This window comes from Silene latifolia, chromosome 9 (assembly GCF_048544455.1).
Source record: "Silene latifolia isolate original U9 population chromosome 9, ASM4854445v1, whole genome shotgun sequence".
Taxonomy (NCBI): Eukaryota; Viridiplantae; Streptophyta; class Magnoliopsida; order Caryophyllales; family Caryophyllaceae; genus Silene; species Silene latifolia.
Window position 1 is genome coordinate 204843897 of NC_133534.1, and position 21286 is coordinate 204865182.

The 21286-nt window shown below is 36.1% G+C and overlaps 1 protein-coding gene across 1 annotated transcript; it reads right to left on the reverse strand.

Annotated features, from left to right (window-relative positions):
* Positions 1 to 7073: 7073 nt before the first annotated feature.
* On the reverse strand, positions 7074 to 20321 carry LOC141600386 (uncharacterized). Its single transcript, XM_074420617.1, has 8 exons — positions 20054 to 20321; positions 18871 to 19728; positions 17815 to 18003; positions 17640 to 17731; positions 13945 to 14004; positions 11556 to 11625; positions 9420 to 9623; positions 7074 to 8111 (listed from the first exon to the last, which is right to left on the reverse strand). Exons 2-8 carry the CDS (start codon positions 19558 to 19560, stop codon positions 7725 to 7727), a joined length of 1692 nt encoding a protein of 563 aa, XP_074276718.1. The 5' UTR covers positions 19561 to 19728; positions 20054 to 20321; the 3' UTR covers positions 7074 to 7724.
* Between the last annotated feature and the right edge of the window lie 965 nt (positions 20322 to 21286).

A 21286-nucleotide genomic window follows, 5' to 3' on the forward strand; every position in this document is an offset into this window, starting at 1 on the left:
TGAATTTCAATTTTGCTTCTCTTAGCAAAGACTCATTGAAATGAGTGGGAGCATTATCTTAAATCGTTAAGAAAAGGACGAAGTTCAAAGAAGTAAAATTAGAATGGAATTGATACAAAGTAATGTTAAAAGTAAAGTTATTGAGAATAACGATGCTAAACCTATCAATCCCGACCGATAAAGTTTCCATTGTCTTAATTGTTGGACGCTAGAAAGGAAACTACCCCAAATTATTGAAGAATCAACAAGTTAGTTGTGGGACATCTAATGGGACATTCTTCTTTAAATATTTATTTGATTGACATAAATTTTGCTAATACTACTTCGTCAATATTAGAAACCGGTGGTAATTTTCATCATTGTATTTGATACATAGGATGATTAGAATATGACGACTAGCAACAATGATGTTGAGACATAGAGTCATTGTGAACTCAATCTAGTTTTTGAGTTTAGAGTTGTACTTAATTGTGACTATTAAGTGCATAAACTCTAAATAAGAAAATAAACTTGTTAAGATACAAAAGAGGTTTCACTTTTGTGACCCTATACACCATGATTTGATGTATGGCTAGCCCATTATCAAGGTGATTATATTCTAAAACAAACTAGAATGATATATCATGAAGATGATGCAAGACTCAAATTGGTAACCCAAGATTAAATCTTAGATTCTGGAATGATGAACGCAAAGAGTTATCGAGTACTCTTAAAACCATTAGATCTTATGGTATATGCGTATCTTGTATTCAAAGCAAGATGTCTCGTGCCTTTTGGTTGAAAAGGAGATCGAGGTTATAAATCATTGATCCAAAATAGGTTGATCATTTTCTTTTACCAACGATTTAAGTTGACACTAATGTGTGCACTTAATAAGGTAAATAGAGAAATATTTGAAGAAGTTCAAAGAGTTCAAGGAATCACGATTTAGTCGTGATGGGATTATCAAAGTGAAGACTTTGATATAAGCCAAATGAAATGTGATATAGTATCACAAAGCTAATCTCTCTTAACACACATTATGGGATAATGTGTGGTTGAATAAGAAATCAAACGCTATTCGATATGGTTTGGACTTCAATCAAGTAACTTTGAGTTACTTGATCCTTTTGGGGATTTTATCATTTTGTCTAAATTATTTTTCCACTAAATTTAAAACGAATCATATGAGATATGAAATGTTAGGGTACCATGTTTGTAAGTTCTCAAAAGAAACAAATGCTCATTTTTCCTTATTATAATCACGAGTACACCAGGTTTGTGGCTCGTGAAGCTGTCTTTCTAAAATACAAGTTTATTTCTAGAAGACAGAGTGGGAGAAATTATTCAAGAGCCACAAAGAATGTTATCTCGCAAGAAACTGGTCTTTCTTGGCGACATGAGACGTTTTGTGTAAGACGTTGTTTCGTGTAAGACGTTGTTTCTTCAAAACCTAGGAGGTTAAAGTTATCACTTGTTGAAGATGATGAATTAGTGTTACTTTTAGAAAGTAAAGAGCTTGCAACTTACAAAGAAATTGTTTGATTCAAGTTGATTACTTCTGGAAAGTAATGAACATATGACTTACATGAGCTTGTTTAAGTCACAACTCAATACAAGGCTTAGAGCCATGAAAATCCGAAATAAATTCCAAGTGAATTGTTAGATATCAAAGCTTGATTGGTTGCAAAGGGTTTTGCACTAGTTGAAATGCTTAAGTCTATTTGGATCTTCTTAGGGATTGTGTGTCATTATGATGATATATATATATATATATATATATATATATATATATATATATATATATATATATATATATATATATATAGTAAGTGAATCTAAAACCCACTTCTTCAATTAGAATGAATGTATTCAATACATGTCTTGAGTTTTGTAGATTCTTGCAATCCTAAGATAATGTGAAACTTAAGAGAGGGTCTTGAGTAGGACATCAATGAGTTGGAATAAATGATTTGATCATGGTATAAAAATTTTCCCGATAAGTCGAGAAGTTGTGTTTATACATGGAGTTTAGTGGGAGTTACGGTAATTTTTTAATTAGTCTAATATGTGGATGACATATTGATCATTGGGAATGATTTAAGACTTGGAGATATATAATACATCTTTAATATCCAGATTTATGGAGATAAATCTACATGATATTAGCGTCAAATAAGGAGTCTTATGTTGATAAGATTCATGACTAGTTCAATCGAATTGAACATATTTGATTGATTCCATTTGCTTCCGCTGCCGAATCAATTAAATAGGAAATGATGTATAATACTTCATATACTTTGAGTATGATGAATTGTTTCAAATCGAATTTAAGTAATAGTTACCAAGTAAGCCATAAAGATTACCCTTAAGTGCTTGCAGAAGCATTAAGGATGTAAATCAAAGTGTTTTTGATGCAATTTTGTGTAAGGGTGTTACACAAATGACAATTGACAATTGAGATTGCGCATGGTTTCCGACAAAACCATAATCAAAACACATCAGGATGGTTAAGATACCATTGTGGCTATGTTATTTAAGAAATAGATTTTCTAGAATCGTTCTAGGCAATAAAGAACAATGAGAAATATTTACAACGGAAATTAAGTACACTTGTAATCATGGGATGTGCAAGAGGGATGAGTTCCGCACACTGTGAAAACAGTGGGAGCTATTTTAAGGCAAGAAAGCCTATGTTTAGATTGGATCTAGACACATACTCAGAAAGTTTTGTAATACAAATGTATACATTACGAGAGGAAAACAAGTATGTAGCAAGGTTGAGCAGGGAGTTGCTAAAACCTACTTAGCAAGGCCTAATCATAGGCTAAACATGATGAGTCATGTCATTTCAATTGAATTGAAATGAACAACTACATACAAGATCAAATTAGATTATAGAATATGAAATAGTAATCAGGCATTGACTATTCATATGTGATAATCGCATTTGTCGTTCGAGTTTTTACTTTAAAAACTCTTTTCTTGTACTTTGTTACATCCAAACGGGTTGTAGAGACAATATTCAACCCCGTTAAAGTGAACCTGGATTAACATGGTATTCGCCCATAGTCACTTGTATGAGGTGACGTCTCGAAGTGACTAGAGTGTGATGCGATTGATGGCAAGTTCAAGTGCCATAGAGTCATGTGAGATGACTAGTCGATCACATAGGCAGACTGTTATGAACACTTTGTTGGGCAGTGACCGCTTATAGAGTTCTGGCAAATTTATAAAGCCTGGTCGTGGCGAGAACTACTATAGTATTCTAATGAGTCGATTCTTTTGACTAAAGAATGTTCGCCTAAGGTGGCATGGTTTCAGATTAACTTTGATTTATGTTACTACGGCTTTCGTAAACGGGGTCAAATGGGCATATTTTGGGTTATGATGGTTGTGGCTAGTCGAAGGAAATAGTGCGATAGGAATTGTCCACCCCCTTGTCAGGGTTAAAACAATATCTCAGGGCCACTCGAGGAGTAATGAACTGGAAATGCGTGGCCACGCTCGGAAGGTATCTATGGTAGATAAATTCCGGTCAATCAGTTATTCTCCAGATCGAGGAAACCACTCTCGATATGATCACTTGCAAGTACGACCCGAAAGACGCCTTGCATTGAGTGGGAGATAGTAATAGGACAAGAGAATTGGTGACGCACACTTGTCGAGGACAAGTGGGAGATTGTTGGAATATGTGTCCTCCGACAACAATGCGATCACAATTGTCGATCATATTGATCACATTTTTAAATCTCATTTTAAGAATAAGTAAGGGATGATTCATTTTATAGTCAACTGATCAACATTAATCGGTAACGATTGGCTTGCTAGAGTTTGACGTTAGTGTCGTGGGACGGTGGTGGTCAGTTGATCCCTTAAGGTCACACCTAAAGGATGATGCCCTTATCTTTAAAGTTGATTAATTGTATGACGATACAAGTTGATCAATTCCTTAAAATTGAACAATTCATTTGTGAGAGAGGATATTGATATCTTATTGTAATGGGATTAAATAAGATTTATTTTAGTAATTGAAATATTTTATTACTAAAATTGTTTATTGTTTGTGAAACAATAGAGATGATAATGAATGGTTAATTATAATTACAAGATGTTGTGAATTATAATTAAATGACCCATTTTATTTATGTGATCAAGTATCACTAGTCAATTTGTTAAATGTAAATTTAATTAACTTATAAAATGATATTTATGTGATAAATGTGCATTAAAATTAATTAATAACATGTAGCATACTACATGTGACATATTGTGTGACAAATGACAAATTGACAAAATAAAATGGTAGTCCATTTTATGGTACATGGACCGAAATAATGAGAGTGATGGGTGTTAGTGGGTGAATTATTTTATGAGATAAAATAAGCTAATGATGCCTAGTCTACACCTAGCCTTATATGCCTAAGGTTTTGATAAGAACAAAAGGAAAAGTGAAGGACAAGATGTTGGTCTTTTTATCCTCCTTGAACCGTGACACCTCTATGATTATTAGAGGACTTTTGTTCACTACTCATTCAAAATACTTGTCCATTCAGAATACATGCAAAAGTTTATGCATTACTCTCTCCTCTCTTTAATCTTCATCAAAAATATGAGAAGATTCAATCAAAAATTGTTCAATCAAATTACTAATATTATTAGTGTAATATATGAGTGTTAGTAATTAATTTTAAGGTAAACTACTAAACTAATATCTAGCTAATATTATTTAGTGGGGATAAGGGATAATCTTGGGTGCAATCAAGAGGAGTGGCTTCTATACTTGAGGTCTTTGGAGGATTATCCTTATATATGGAAAACTCAAGAACAAGTGAGGTAGGAGACTTCATTTGTGCCCATTTGGCCGAAATATTCATATGGTATGAAACGATTTTTCCTTACTCTTATTCTAGTTTTGCATGCATAAGATCTTTAAGTTTTTATGACTAAAACTTTAAACCAAAATATGTAATATTTAAAATATGATTTCCAACATATTCCACTGGCCATCCGAATGAAAAAGCCGCCTTACTTGCAAACTTGCCATATGACTATGGTTCAGATCTAACCACACATCTTTAGGTTCCGGTCTCTGTCCCCCCACCCACCTAGAGGTCCATACATTCAGCCTCGAGTTCTTCCCGAACTTCCAGCCAATATTTTCCAGAACAATGGACAACCCATGCAAGATGCTTCTAGTGCCCCACGAACACCCAGTACTTCGGTTGGGTTGCATGTCATGTTGGTAAACCTGAGAACCAAACAACTTACGCCTGTATATCCTGCAAAACAAAGAATTCTCCCCAGAGACAATTCTCCTCCGTGCTTGGCCAATAAGGCTTGATTGAGGCATTCGACGTTTATGATTCCTAGCCCGCCCGCACTCTTAGGTAAACTCAGGAAATTTTTGCTACACCAGTGAATGTTGTTCCCCATCTTGCATCCCGTCCAGCAAAATTGTGTCAAAATAGAATTGATCTTTTTTGCCGCACTTACCGGAATTTTGAAAACCGATAGAAAGTAATTGGAGAGATTGGATAGAACCGATGAAATTAGGGTAAGACGTCCCGCTGGTGATAGAAATATCCCATTCCATGAAGAGATACGTTTGGTGACATGCTCGATAATTGCATTAAAAATACCTTTCTTTGATTCTGTAAACCCTGCCGGAATCCCCAAATATTTTCCTATGCCCTTATTCTTTCTGATCATAAAAACCTTCAACATCCGCTGTGCCTTAATCAGCGTAGTATTTGGACTAAAAATAATACCAGATTTATCCAAGTTTAGTTGCTGTCCCGATGCCTCGCAATAGTCAAGAATGATCCTCATGAGATGCGGAACAGTGTTACCCCTGTCCTTAAAGAAGAACACCGAGTCATCCGCAAAAAAAACAAATGAGTAATAGGCCGAGTTTCCCGAACCAGTTGTATTCCCTGAATTTTCTTCAAGTCGTGGGCATGGTCAATATTCCTGGATAGCACCACCATACACAGTATAAACAGGTAAGGTGACAGGGGGTCACCTTGTCGTAGACCACACTGAGGTCGGAATTGAGGAAGAGGTATTCCATTCACAAGGATTTCATAGCTCACAGACGTGACGCAGTTCATAATCAACGTTCTCAAATGTTGGGGGAAACCGAATTTTGCCAAAACCGCCTCCAAAAAATCTCATCGAACTCTGTCATACGCCTTGCTCCTATCCGCTTTAAAAACGCCTAACCCTTGATGCCCCTGCTTGTGATTTGATATTTTATGGATTGCCTCATGTGCTACCAGGATATTATCGCTACTGCTCCTCCCTGGGAGAAAAGCATTTTGCGTTTCACTGACCAAAGAGCTCATGATTTTGGCCAATCGATTTGCTATGCATTTTGTCACAATCCTCATCATGACATTACAAAGGCTGATAGGACGATAGTCCGAAACTCCCTCCGGGCTCTCCTTTTTCGGAATAAGAGTAATAAAAGTCCGATTTACCTCCTTAAGGACTCTTCCTGAATTAAGAATGGAAAGTACCGCTTTTGTAAAATCTCTTTTAACCATGGACCAACAACGTTGATAGAAAACCGCTGGAATACCATCAGGTCCCGGGGCTTTAAGGGCCCCCATCTGAAAGACCGCTGCACGGACCTCTTTAGCCGTAAAAGGCCGGTTGAGACGGTCCGCCTCATCAGGAGAAATCGTACTCTCCAGGTTCATGAGGGTATGCTGGAAAACAGAGTGATCCCTCCACTCAACACCATCACCGGAAGCTAAGAAGAGATCCATAAAAACTTTCTGAAATTCCCCCCGCACATGGCTCTCATCATAGTACCATCTCAGAAGATGCTAGAACAAAAAACACGATAATAAAAGTCCATAGTATAGACATATTGTATTCTTTGTTTTCTTTCCCTTGTTTAGTTTTGGGTAATTGTAATTTTCCTTGCTGTAAAAGGGGGCTAAAACGGCTGACATCAAAAATCCACTGGTACCTATGTTTAAGGGTCTTCGTAAATATTGATGCTGGGGAATGAGAATGGAAGAATGAGATAATGCTCCACATAATCAACCATAAGCCACAAGAAATAAAAATTACAACAGAAAACGGAACTTAAAAACGATAAATTACTTATCTACAAAAAAAGCCAACACAATTACACATGATAAGACCAGCAGCAAAGCTAAAATTTCATGACTACGAAGAAGCACATTAGATTTACAAATTTGTATGAAGTTGCACTGTTTAGACGACATTAAACAAATATCCTATAGTCAATTATGTTCCTTGGCACAATGAGATTTTGTGTTACAAGATTAACATTTCAATCCTGGCATACAACAAATTTCGGAGCAAACCAATAGGATGACCAGCTTAACGAGTGCTAAGCTTGAATTTCGAAGCTAGTCAAAATTAGTTCATGTTGGTGGGTAGTGTATGCTCCGATGACAAGTGCTCAGCTTAACGTATATACTATGCTCCGATGATAAAACTAGGTTAACCAGCTCAACGAATATAGTATGCCCGAGGAAGCTCTCTTATGAGGATGTGTATTGTCCTCTTTCCTCTTTTCTTGCATTATCCTACTTTGTTTTCCCCGCTCTATACAAAAGGAGTACAGCAAAAGAATCCACGCAGATTTAGAAGGGCCAGGATCTCCAGTACATAATCATCATTTTGGATTTAGCTCCTTTTTCTTTTTCTTTTCCCGTCCATGGATACTAATATTTCAGATAATTAATTCTCTTTCAAAAATCCCCTTATTGGATTATCACATAATTCGCATCGCGGGGAAAGGGATCTTTTCCCAAGGATGGCAGGTTAGCCCGCGGGTTTTCATGGCGAACTTGGGCATGAGTCTCGGCTTCATGCTGGAACATCTTCACCAGCTCTTCAAGCTCCAACTTCCTCACCTCTACCTGTTCTCCAGAGACAGGTCGCTTCAGCCCCAAGTAAACTATACCAACCACAATTAGAATGATCCCCAGTAAGATTAGGAGTCCTGAAAACAGGGCAAACGCATATGGCGTGTTCTGAGCACCGGGCATTCCATCCACATTGATCCCAAACAGCCCGGTTATAACAGATAAAACAAGCCCACATCCACCAAAAACGGTTAAGTTGTGTGTAACTCGAAGGCTTCGGTCCTGGAATGACAGAGAGCAAAGAAATATGAGAAGCTGGAAGTCATCTTTAGTTGCCATCAAAACTCCAACTGCAACGAACCTCAAGGGTTCGCTTAGATGGGAGTAATCGTTAATAAAGTAATGGGCAGAAAACAAAATATGATGTGGCAGTGGTGGATAGAGAAAGAGAGTGAAGGGGTACTAATACCCCACATAAGGATAATAGTTATCCATCTCATCCTTAGGGCAATGCATTACCCTCATAAAGTAGTACTTATCCAATTCTCAACACCCTTTCAACTTCCTCCGTTCCTCCTTTATTTTGCCCTTTATTACCCTGTGACAACTATCCGTTTGTTTTGCCCAAGCAAAAAGTTCTACTAGATTAAGCTTTGGCTTAATTCAATTGGGAAAACATATGCTTACGATTTATAATAGGAGCCACAAAAAACAATTATCAAGGGTTTAGTACAATACAAAATAAGTGGATATTAGGCTTAAGTAAACAAAGTACACTCCCTCTGTGTCACTCAAATGTTTTTTGCTCTTTTATTTCGGAATTGTAACTGTGTGCACACTGCCATTTTACACTCTTAACCTATTAATATAACCCTTATCCGTGTGCATGTGCTTGCAAAATTAACCATCCAAAAGAAAACGTAAAAAGGTGAATGAGACAGAGGGAGCAAAAGGTATCAAGACCATCCACTAGACAGGGATGTCTCGGAATCAGTGGTGTCGTCAAAGGGGATGCAGACATGCAGTGGCTGCAACTGCATCCCCTGAAATTTTAAGAATGAATAAGATTTAGTGCAGTAAAAGATTAGTGAATGGTAGTTGGTCCAGCGGTAAGTCTGTTATTTTCTAATCAATTGGTCCTGTGTTTGACTCCTACATTAGGCCTTTTTTTACTTTAGCAATTTCCATGTATATTAGTTACCATAAATAACATGAAGATTCCATATTAAATACTACCATTCACATTAAATTATCATGTATATTTACTTTTCCAAAGGTTTTTTTTGGTGAATTTCTTAGTTCAAGCCTTTAGATTAGTAGTAGTTATTTAAGTTTTATATTCTCCAACTTTCAAGCTAAATGTATTTTTTTATGAACCCGAATCATGTTGTTAAAATCCAAAATCGGCTACTAACTTGATGTGGTTGAATTTTTGCATCCCCCTTAACTAAATCCTAGATACGCCACTGCTCGGAATGATAAACAACATTCCACTCCACCAACCTTAAATATAAAGTTAAAAAGATAAGGCATAAATCAATTGCAATACATAGAGCAACTCACTGGAATCATGTATCAACATGTACAAACCTGCAGCCAGGCGCGGATGTTACTCTGCATAACATCTTGAATAGTAAACAAGCGACCACGTACTGCTTCTTGTTCATCAATCATATCCCTTGTGCTCCTCCTTACACCTTCTAATAAAATTCTAGCTGCATTGCCTCGTAAATGTTGAAGAAGCTCAAAAATGATCTCCTCCCTTGCGTGGAGTGACCACTTTACTCTAATGACCTAAGTAAAACCAGCACATGGTGAGATGGTGTCATAAATTAAAGACGAAACATAACTAAAAGAATAGTTATATAAACAAGCAAGTTGTTCATAAAAATGAAAAAAGGTTGAGACAGGCAATAGTTTAGATATACAAACTGACAAGTTGTTTTTCCCACTTTGCTCACATAGTCACATGTCTCCGAATGATGCGACCAATTTGCCTAATTTTAGACTTATAATTAAGCTGAAGCAATCCAGACAAACTAACCATACTGAATGTAGAAATCAGCATTGCAAATGGAAAGCTTTGGACAACAATTTTATAAAAAAGGAGAGGGTAGTATAGGTGTGATTCAAACGAAACTCCCGAGGGACTTTGCAGTTCCTTTTTAAGAAGATCAAGGAACTTTAAAAGCCCTCCCAGCTTACCAATTATCCCAATCCATAGTCCAAACAACCCTACCCAAATACGAAAAAACCTTGGTTTATATGAGTTAAATGGCTAAAATATTATTTCAGCTGAGACGCTAGGTTATCTGGTGCAATTTTCTCAGCTTGAACTACATGAAAACAAAAATAAGTTTATCCTCGGGTCAGAACAACAACAACAACATCAGAGCCTTATCCTCGGGTCAGAACGCAGAAAAAAAAAATCAACAGCAATAGATTCTATTCTTAGAAACAAAGTGTATCAAAAAATAGCAGGAGCAGGTGCACCAGTTGCCGATTATCCAACTACTAAGGGAAGCAACAAAATATAGACTTCCAAGTTCCAATATCACTATACTGCAGTGAAGTGCTCAATCGAAGATTGTGATACAAAATAAACCAAAGAGCAAGTTGATAGCTTCTAGTATTTTAATAACCAAAGCCTTGGACAGTTAGTGATTTCACAAAATCCTACAATATCTCACTCTTCTACCATCTATCTGTACCTCACACCTTCAATATAAGTTCGCCTCCCTGACCCCGACCCTAAAATTGATTTGGAACATCATAACCTTAACCGGGACAATGTGCATATTATACCTAAAAGAAAAGGTAAGGGGGAAAACAAATAGTTCGATGCTAATCATTTGTACAGTGACAAGTAAAACCGTCTTACTGATGAACATGATATCTTGCAAGGTTTTGGGGAGACTTTTCAACTTAAAGCTTTGAAATTAACTCCAAAATCTAGAATCCTCACACGTCCTAGAATAGGACCATCTCACCCAATGTTTTTTCCCGTTACAACTGTACTAATGTTTTTTTAAAAGAACATCGCCATGTTCCTCATCATGACAACACATAATAAAGGACTTGCTGATGCACCAAGGTAAGGTTAACATAGCTACATTAGTTCAAAATCACTTTCTTGCAGAGGAAACCAGCTTATTTTTAAGCTATATAATTTGAAAAAGATTATAAATCGATTTTCTAAACAAAAGGTCTGCCAGAAGAATTAAGAAGCAAACACAAATTCGAAAAGCTCTGTAAAAGATAGGTTTGGAAGTTGAATGAAGCAAATCCCAGTCACAAGCAATACAACTTAATGAAAATCTTTTTAAGGAAGATGGGACTTAAATCTCATTTAATCAAGTATCAATAGGTTAATACTACTTTAAAAATAGACCACTTTGCATACTGCTACCTTTAAATCAATTTCTTGTAACACACTTCATTTCAAATATAAAATTATGTCGAACACCACCAAAATACATTTTCAGACAAAAAAAGTCAATTATCCGACATTAACCACCGAATTTGATTTAAAGAGTTTAAAATAAAGTTATGTGCCGGATAATTGACTTTTTGTTTTTGCCTAAAGACGTGTTTGGTGGTATATTGCAAGAAATTGATTGAAAGGTAGCACTATGCAAAGTGGTCTATTTGTAAGGTAGTGTCAAATAATTGATCCTTAATCAAATAAGTAGTCAGAATCAAGTAAGCAGAAATAAGGCACGTTACCTGTCTTGACAGTTTTTTAACTTCTTGATTAAGAATGACACCAAAAAGATGCATATCTTCATGATTCCTCCTACTCATACATTCCGAAACATTGTGTTAGATGACAACATATGGCCAGCGAAAAGACTAAAATAGATAGGAAGTCGGAGAAATTTCTGCTTTTTTTTCTTGTATAGCCTACTTGGTGTACCTTCTATATAGGCAGCTATTTTATTTCAACTCTCCACCGTGCCATGCCTGACAGGTACTACTATCAGGTACTCCATTTACTATATTTTAGAAAACTAAGATATAGTCAAGAACATATCTTGACCAACATGTTGACATTGAGGATACTCCACTAAATTACCTAAAAAGACCTTCAATAAAAATAGAGTAATGATTGAAGTGCAGAAAATATGATTCAAATACATTAAACCTTCAATAATAAAAACAATACTAAATGAGTTGATTGTCTCAAAAATGTTCCATGAACAAAAACAAAAGGAAAAATATCCAAAAAAATTGTTTTAACCATCTATATATTCAACATCCTCCACCTCCTATACTCTAAGAAAATAAAAATAATAATAATAAAAAATAAAAAATCACTGATATCTAAACCTGACAAATTCTGACTCGGTCTGAAAACCCAACCCGTTTTTTTCGGGGTCAAGTCCCGAAACATCTCAACCCACGACCCGACCCAAAATGACTCATTTATTTAAGATCGAAACCCGGCCCGAAAGGGTGGACCCATTAATTTAAGATCGAATCCCGACCCGAACGGGTGGACCCATCGGATCATAGATATCAAGAATTTTATTAAAATATTAATATTTATATATTATACTCCGCATTTGAAATAATAATTAAAAAATAATTAGTTTTTGTACTTTTAGAGTTTTAGTTACAAATATAATTAAAAAAAAAATATTATATAATTTTTGCCACCTTTAATAATAAGAAAATAATTATTAAAATAACTTAATTTCTACAATTGTGTCAATATAATTAGTGTAACCATTTAATATGATTAGAATATTAATATTAAATGTGTTTTAATTTTTTTTTTAAAAAACTATTTTTTCGATTTAAAATTGGTAGAAAAAGGGAGTTGGAAATTATTTTTGACCCATATTCTGACCCTAACCCAACCGTATTCTGACCTGACCCGCGACCCGACCTACCCGTTTGACATGTTAGTGATATCTATCAGCTACGGAATTTCACCTTATGAAGTAGTATGAAAAAAAAAGCAAAATTAATTTCATTATAGTTAAATAATATTCAAATTGATTACTAAAACATTTATCAATCAAACCATGACATATAATAAACATTTGAATCTCATAAAGATCATTGTTTTTTTTTTATATGGTAAAGAAACTAGGATAATCGAAATCAACCTATGACATCCTCGCGGATGAGAGCGGTAAAAGAAAGACAGACTTTCAAATTACCATAGTAGAACCAAGATAACAAGGGCAAAAATAAGACTCTCAAACGAAAGTCGGAAACTTTAAAAGCCCAATAAAAGAAGAAAAACAAAAATTAATCCGGAAACGTAAGAGAAAAAATAGATCTAGAACCAAACAAACCCAAAAGCAAGAGTGGAATACTTATAAAATACTCAAAAGAATAAGAAAGCTAAAGCATGAAGTACCAACAAAGCAAATAGATTGCTTTCGCCAGGTCACTTACACTAAGGGTTAATGACTTACGCTATTCAAGCCCTTTCGAAGCATCACTTCCAGTTAATGACTTTGGGCTAAAATAATCAAAACATGAAATTAAAACTCAAAGAATGTTCTAGAAAACTTCATGACTTCTTGATTTATACCTTTAATCTTAAGATAAATGACTAAATATAGCTCTCTTGGGCTAAAATGGAGAGCAAATAAAGTCGGATCTTAGTTGAGGTAAAAATCAAGAAGCTAGATTGAAGAAAATTTCTGAAAAAAGTGATTCAAGAAAAATGTTCTGCGGAAAGAGATGAAGAAAATGAGAGTAAGAATATCAAGAAAGATAATCAAAACCCATTTCTTATTTCTATAGATTTGGTACTATTTTAGAGGATTTTCTCCCTCTAAAATTTAGAGAGAGCCTCTTGCTTCCTACATTTTCTGTGTGTTGATTTTTATAAAGATCTTTGTTGTATTGTCAAACAACTACCTGCATTTAGTCTTTCATTTTATGTAGTCGAATGAAGCTAGTTTTAGTGCTCCAAATACTTCCATAACGTTTTGTGTCATGTCAGTGGCCCTATGTTAAAGAAACGTTGTTGACCACAACTGAGCGTCTGCAAATTTAGTAAATAAAACATGACACATTGACACTAAGACAACTGAGTCAGCGAGTTACACTATGTTGTACAAAATAAAACGATCATCTAAAATTATTTAGATACCTATTAACGAACATCAGTTCTGCTTCATCAGCAGCTCCAAATATTGATTTCCTAAAGAATCTGGATAACAAGAAATAAATAAAAAATTGAGCCAATCTTGCAAACCATATTGCAACATTTGCAGAATTAAAATGAACTGATGTAGGAGAACAAGATAGCACAAAATAAACAATGGTCCATAACATTACAACAGCTAAAAGTTCTAGAGATCTGAGTAGTAATATACATTACTAGGTACTCTGATCTGTTTGATTACTTATGTGATAAATTCAGTAAAAATTAATTGGTTTATTCCACTTGAGATATTAATTTACTAAACAAAATATCTACTTTGGTCAGAGAGTGTTGGAATTTTCCTGCATATTTTCTTGAGACAGTACAACAACAACAACAACATCAGAGCCTTAATCCCAAAATGATTTGGGGTCGGCTGACATGAATCATCCTTTCGAACCGTCCATGATTTTCTTGAGACAATCACTCCCTTAATTTCCTTCTTCCAAGTAGTCATATTTTTTTTTCATTCGAGCCTCTCCTTTTATATAAGAACGCATTCAGCCTTTCAAAGCCAACCCCTTGCTCTACTATACAGATACTAGACGAAAAGAATATTGGTCAAAGGTATGGCAACTAAAGAAGAATTAACATATATTCTGTATATATTAAATAACGAAAAGTCGAAAAGGAATTCCTGAAAATAAACAGATGCTACCGGTTTTTCTCAAAGAGTGGTTCATGAGACTGACACAAAGTACACCACAAAAAGATGAAAGCTTTAGTCTACACCGTTACGGAAGAGTACTGCCAGTAATGCTGAAAAGGACAGCAATCTAGGAGAAAGCTTCAGTTGGACGAAGAGTTAGAAAGATTAATATGGTTATTGAAGATGGGACGAAGCACTCAAGTGTGTTTGAGAGAACTTGTACAAAAATGAGCTTGTCTTCTAACAAAACTTAAAGATTTAGTTGATCCTAAAAACTGAGTGAGGGCAGACAGCTACCTGCTTCTAACTCTTCATTTTTTTTAATGGAGATTCCCAAATACACTAGCAGAGTAGCGGTCTAGCACCTTCCACATATGAAAGCACATAGAGAAATGAAATTAATGAAACAAACTGTACAAACATAAAAGACAATATATTCCACCCCAACAGAAAAGAAACCAACTTATATTTATTATGATTAATAATTATAAAGTGTCTTCTTTCATAGTGTGTCATATCAGTCCCCTGCCACATTTTTATTTTGAGTTATAAGAGATAATCCACATTGCTATTCTAGTAAGCTGAAAGATCAATCATTCCATGCGACACTTAGTCATAAAGATATGGATCAAATTGCTATCTGTGCAACTTATACTGCAAAGTAGCAGCCAGCAGGGGTCGACAGAATTCTTTGTGCAAATTTTCACTAAGAGTTATCTCTGTGTTTTCAACCTACGGGTAGTCTTAAGTACAAGTGTACAACCGGCCCCCTTGTTGATTAATAGACTGAATTATTTGGGGCACTACGATATCCATGTATCCTTAGTTATAAGAGTCGTACTCCTGCATGGCTATGCGGCCTCCATGCTGTCATTCATTAAAAGCCACTCCCTCCATTTCACTTAATTAGCCCCATTGCTCGAGATTCTCCTCAAATAAAAGAAAGAAAATGGGGCTAATTGAGTGAGTTGGAGGATCCAACTCGACTGCAAGTGTCCAATGCGTGTACAAAAAAGGGGCCTAAAATGAAGAGTCTAATCCTGTCGGAACGACCATCATATCGATACACGAACGCAACCAAACAACGTGAAGTGTTGAAATATGTAATAACATAATTTGAAGGGTATTTAAGATACGTGCACACAACTCCTCAAAACAGAGACCTAGTCAAATTAGCAAATCATATTTAGAAGGCTGACTAACTAAGAGGAGGGAGAGAAGCGCCATATCTACTAATCTACATGTTCATATGATCAAATATTTTAAGAAAGGCCGGTTTATGATACGAGAAAAGGGACATACCTACATGCTGATATGAATATATGAGCATGGCAAAGCCAAAAAACGGCAGAACTGGACCAAATACTTCATGATCAAACAAAGTGTAATGTGCTTACAAAGATATTGATCAATCTCCTCTACATGTCCAATGTCAAGACAAAACGCAGAAGTCTTTTATAATATTGTATGAAGTAATTGACAGGAAGGCGGAACTATGAGAGAAACAGAACAGTAGAGGTACACTTGCTCGCTAAACCAGGATTTTTAATTTTGGAAGCAATTGCCAATGGAGGCAGTGGAAGACTAGAAGTAGCTCGCAATCACATAGGAAAGGAAAGGAAAGTGGAAGAACCTGTAGGGAGAAGCGAGAAAGCTGGGGCAGAATGGGAAAGAGCACATGGTCGGGACTTCGAGCCTATGTAGCTAAGTGTGTGATTTTGTGCCTCCATAATAAATCAATTACTGAATCCAAGGACACAAAGATCATAAAGCATCTTACATTTGACAGGAAGCAAAAGAAAAACTATGGAGGACTAAAGCTCTCAATAAAGACCGGGGAAATATGCCATAACACTGCAATACAGTGGAAATTCGTCTGAATCTATTGTTTCCACTCCACAATTTACACAGAGTCAAGGTCTCAAGGATAGTATTTATCTGTCGTCTTGCAAATAAATACTAACGAAGAGCCTACCAACTTTCAGCCTACAGGCCTCTACAGCAGAAAGTGGTCCCATGGCAAAACAAGAAAGCAAGAAAAGTAAGAGACCAACTGATACGAGTAGGATTCAGTAGGTTAGTCAAATAAAACTAATCCTAGGATTAGATTTAGTTAGCTGTTAGTTTGTTGAATAAGATTTAGTTATCTGGTTGTTATGAGTTGTTAGATTAAATTTAGGAAGAGTTAGATTAGGAGTCTATCTAGTTAGCTATATAAATAATCATCTTGTATTCAATTTTTAGTCAGTCAAGTTATAAGAAAAAAACGCAGCTTTGTGTAACCCGGATTCGACGAGTTTTCGATCCAACTTTTGTTACTGTTTGACGCGTCTCAAGCAATAACCAGAATTATAGTCAATAAGTCTTTGACTATATTTCACCATTGTTCGGATTATAGGTCTAATCCGAGCAAATATCCCCACGGATTCAAACTTGTCCCTCGGTCTCACGAGTCACAAGTTCGATCCACACTACTATCATTGTCGATTTATTTAAATCGCTTCCGCATTCTTATCACCAACATCAAATATAGTAACCTGCCAAAATTTTGTACTAAATGTGAACTAAAACAGAAGCAAGATTGTTACATGTGACCCCCAACTCCGCAATTGTCGAGAACCTCTGAAGCACCAGAGTAATGTTAACGAGTATGAAAATTGCGTCCAATACCAGTGGGGCCAAATGATTAAGTCTTCTTTTACATGTAGTAGATGGGCGTGCCATAATATCTGAATTGGGAAATTACTTCTCATTTATTACAGGGGAGAAGATACAACTATATAACTACCTAATGATTATGTGTTTCAAAATGCTTTGCTTGGACAAAACAATTAATCTTTTTCATTCAATACCACCGAAACAGTTCCCTGCCCTATCCAAAGCACAAAACGAGGATTCTAAAGAGAGAACCCAAGTTTTATACAAGCACTGACATATCATCCCATCAAGCAACATCGTGAAGGAAAGGGTAAAAAAGCACTTTTGGCATTACCTATCATCCCATCGAGCAAGACGGCAAGCTAAATGCGCAATGACTTCATGAGCGGTTCTTGGTGCATTATATCCACCTCCAGCAAGAAGCTCCTAAGTAAAACAATTTAATGAGATAAAATGCACAAAAAAGAGAGTATAAAAATACAAAGTAATATTCATAAGAACAGACAGACCTGAACTTCCATTACACCCAAAACATTTATGTTTGATGCAGATCCTTTAATATGCATGGCTGTCACCAGGAAATTTTGTGCTTGCCAAGAACGCAGTACAACAGGAATATCATCTTCATTGTCTAATGGATCGCCAGCCGACTGTCCCAAAAGCTCAAATAATAGCCCTCCAGCAACCCTCACCGGGACCTAAACAAGAGATGAACAGATAGTCATGAACACAACTTTCAATGCTCCACCAACGTTAACTCCAACAGCATAAATACCATAGCAGCCAACATTAGAGCACCAGCAATGTTACCAAATTTGATATGAGTATCTAACATATGCTCTTAATGAGTGTTGTAAATATAGATTTTAAACAAGGGCCTGTGCAGAATACACTGGCACTCTATCAAGAGATGGGGCACTAGCGAATTATGTAACCCAGCAACACCTTATTGCTGCTAACTCTTTACAAAAAGAATTTGTTTTTAGTTGAATCCATATACATTCGCGCTTGCATAATTTTATCTAGATGTAGTTAGCAGAATCTCCAATACGTTGGCACTTTATCATTCGAGTCATAGATTCATCCTGATAAGACAGTAAATCTCTTCATGTCTAAAAAAGGAGGGGGAAAAAGAAAAGTTTACATAAAGGATAACTGTCCAGTGTCCACAAGTCCACAACAAGTTATTTCATTTTCTACCCTACCATATAATATTTTGTTATATCATCTTGTAAGAAAATCGTAACAAAAAAACCACATGATCTCTACAAGTCAATTTGTATCACTAAAACACAGAATAAATAGATCCCAGACCAAGGGTGTAACCAAGTCAATTAACAAGGTCTATCAATCGGCCGATAAAACCCACCCTCTATCCCTCTAGCATTTCTTCTTAGTTTCTTCTGTTTGTTGTTTAGCTGAAGAATGTAAGCAGCTCTTATGATCACATTTTTAAGGGCAGCCAACTATCCTTTCATAACCAAAACCCCTATAGAATTCCTGTATCTAGAATTACAATTAGATTAAAACTACAGCATTAACTTGCCAAAAATAGGAAGTATCACCTCATAAAGAAGGAACTTCATCCGTTCACTTATTAAACGACTCTCATCTCTGAGAGCAATGCTGACAGCAGGATGTAACCACTGAGCACTGCTAAGCCATGACACGACATGTGGATGGCTTGCATCAACATGGCACCACCATACAGGACCAGCAGGTCGCTCCCAATATGGAGCAGCCAATTCTGCTACAGTAACATCATCCTCCTTATCCGAGAACTCAAACTGCATAGAGCTCCAGCCAACATCTACTTGTACTTGTTGAACAAGTTCAGAGATTCTCTTCCATCCAATTGGTACCCAACGATTTTCATGGAGCTGGTCAATTTGACGAGCTAGGTTTTCCTCATGGTCAACTAAAGGAGACACATGATCAGGTCCTAAACCCATTAGGTATAGAGACTCTGGGTTATCTACCCCATTTTGAGCATGTGCATCCGTGTCTCTGTATGCAAATGTTTGCTTCTTCAAATCGTCAAGTTCTAAGTTTTGAGTGGGTGGGGACTTTGTGGCAGCAGCCTTTGGTTTCTGTACTTTGCGCCGACCTCGCACATACTCGAAAGCACAAATGAGTCCTTCTGTCCACAAATCCATCCCAGGTATGGCGTCTTTATGATTAGCTTGTTTTGACATTTCCATCTGTGGCAAGTTATTTCTGCTGGGGTTTGAGCGATCTTTGCTGCTGCCACTCATTTTTGTTTCTGAACAAGTGCGGCACAAGTCATATGCCAAAGGCAAAGGCAGTCTCAATGTCTTAGGCAGTTGGTTGTACTTCCCGAGAAACTGGAAACAGGCACAAAACGTCTAAGGTATCTTCTCACTTGGTCCCGTTCTTGTAATAGCCTAAATCTTGGAAGCTCGCTATAAAGTACCATCAAAATAGAATAGCCTACATCAGCATCTCACTCCAAAGGCTCAAACACAATGATTCATCTTGATTCTAAAATTCTTTTGTCAATATCAAATCAAACACAAATGTAGCTCCTCAGTCAAGGAACAATTACATAAACTATATTTAGTGAATTAGTTCTACAATGGCCATAAGACGTAGCTTACTAGCTTAGTGGTGGCTATCTGAACAACTGCCATTTTCACCTTCAAATGTCAATGTACTAATTTCAGATTAATGAGCAATTAAACAGCAATAATTCGAAAATAGTAAAGGAAGGGAATTAAATTGATTTACCAGAAGAAATAGGCGTGATGATGTAGAAGAGACAGAGAGAAATTCAATAAAAGGCGAAGCGATTCATCAATGGAGAAATATGTATGTGTAACTAGAAAAGTGTAGAAACTTGCGATTTGGCAGTACGAATATATTCGCCGATGACAACAATGTCGCCGGTGATCAAAAATACGCCCAAGCGGTGCAATATACACCAATATTCTACGCTATATGGACTACGGAGTATCTTTATAGTTTCTCGTTTTCGGTTCAAGGGTTTAATAATAAATCGGAATTGCTAAATCCCCCCACTAATTACTAAATCCCACGCATTTTGTCCCTAATATTTCATAATTGTCCTTCATCTTAAAAGTTCCCAAAGTTAATTAAAGAGTTCTCTCCCCTCCTTTTTTCTCTCAAAACCTAACCAATTTGTTAATAGTCCGGCAATGAGGCAGAATCTCGTGGGTTTGGTTCTTACGGTGAGTTTGAGCTCACAAATCTCAGCCACTTGATCAAGGGAAACCAATGGCTGAGATCCTCCGGTGCACAATGCCACGTTAGAAAAAAAAAAAAAGGAAATTAGAAAAAATACAAAACAGCTGAAAACTAAAGGAAAGACTTTATTCACACGATATTTCTTTCTCTCTCTAACATCTCTTCAAATCAAAACCGTAAAAAAACACAGGGAATTGCAGGTAGACAAATCTTCTGATCAAAAACCTAATACGATTATCGAAATCAAGCTTCAAACGAATTACAGGTAAACGATTTTTCGAAATTAATGATGAATTCCTTGATTTTTATTATATTGAATCATTGATTCACATGCATGTTTTCTGATTGAAACAAATTAATGTAGAATTCGTTGATTTTAATTGAATTGAATCGTTGATATGGGCGTGTCGTTGTACACCCAATCAAACACATTTATAATACTCAACAAACTACTAGTTAGCGGTAAGTCGAGGTCGATCCATGGGACGGTGTGCTTTGGGTTCTAAGTCTATCTATCTCAATTTATGCTAGTGTCACAATTTGGTTGGGTTTGTAGTTGTGTCTAAACTAATGCAAGCAATATAGTAAAACAAACAATAAAAGAAAAGATGTAAACAATTAATTAAGAGTGCTAGGATATCATGGGGTCATAGGGGATTCATGGTGTTGATCATACAAACATGTTCACAAGGTTGCAAGCAATTAATGTTGTGGAGAAATCGAGTTGGGTTATATCTTACGGTTCTTAGGAAGAGT

Coding starts and splice junctions, on each gene's coding strand:
- LOC141600386 (XM_074420617.1), bottom strand. CDS start 19,560: ATGAGTGGCAGCAGCAAAGATCGCTCAAACCCCAGCAGAAATAACTTG. Junction 17,732..17,814: donor TGGGTGTAATGGAAGTTCAG/GTCTGTCTGTTC, acceptor TGTTTTACTTAG/GAGCTTCTTGCTGGAGGTGG. Junction 14,005..17,639: donor CTTGCTCGATGGGATGATAG/GTAATGCCAAAA, acceptor CTTGTTATCCAG/ATTCTTTAGGAAATCAATAT.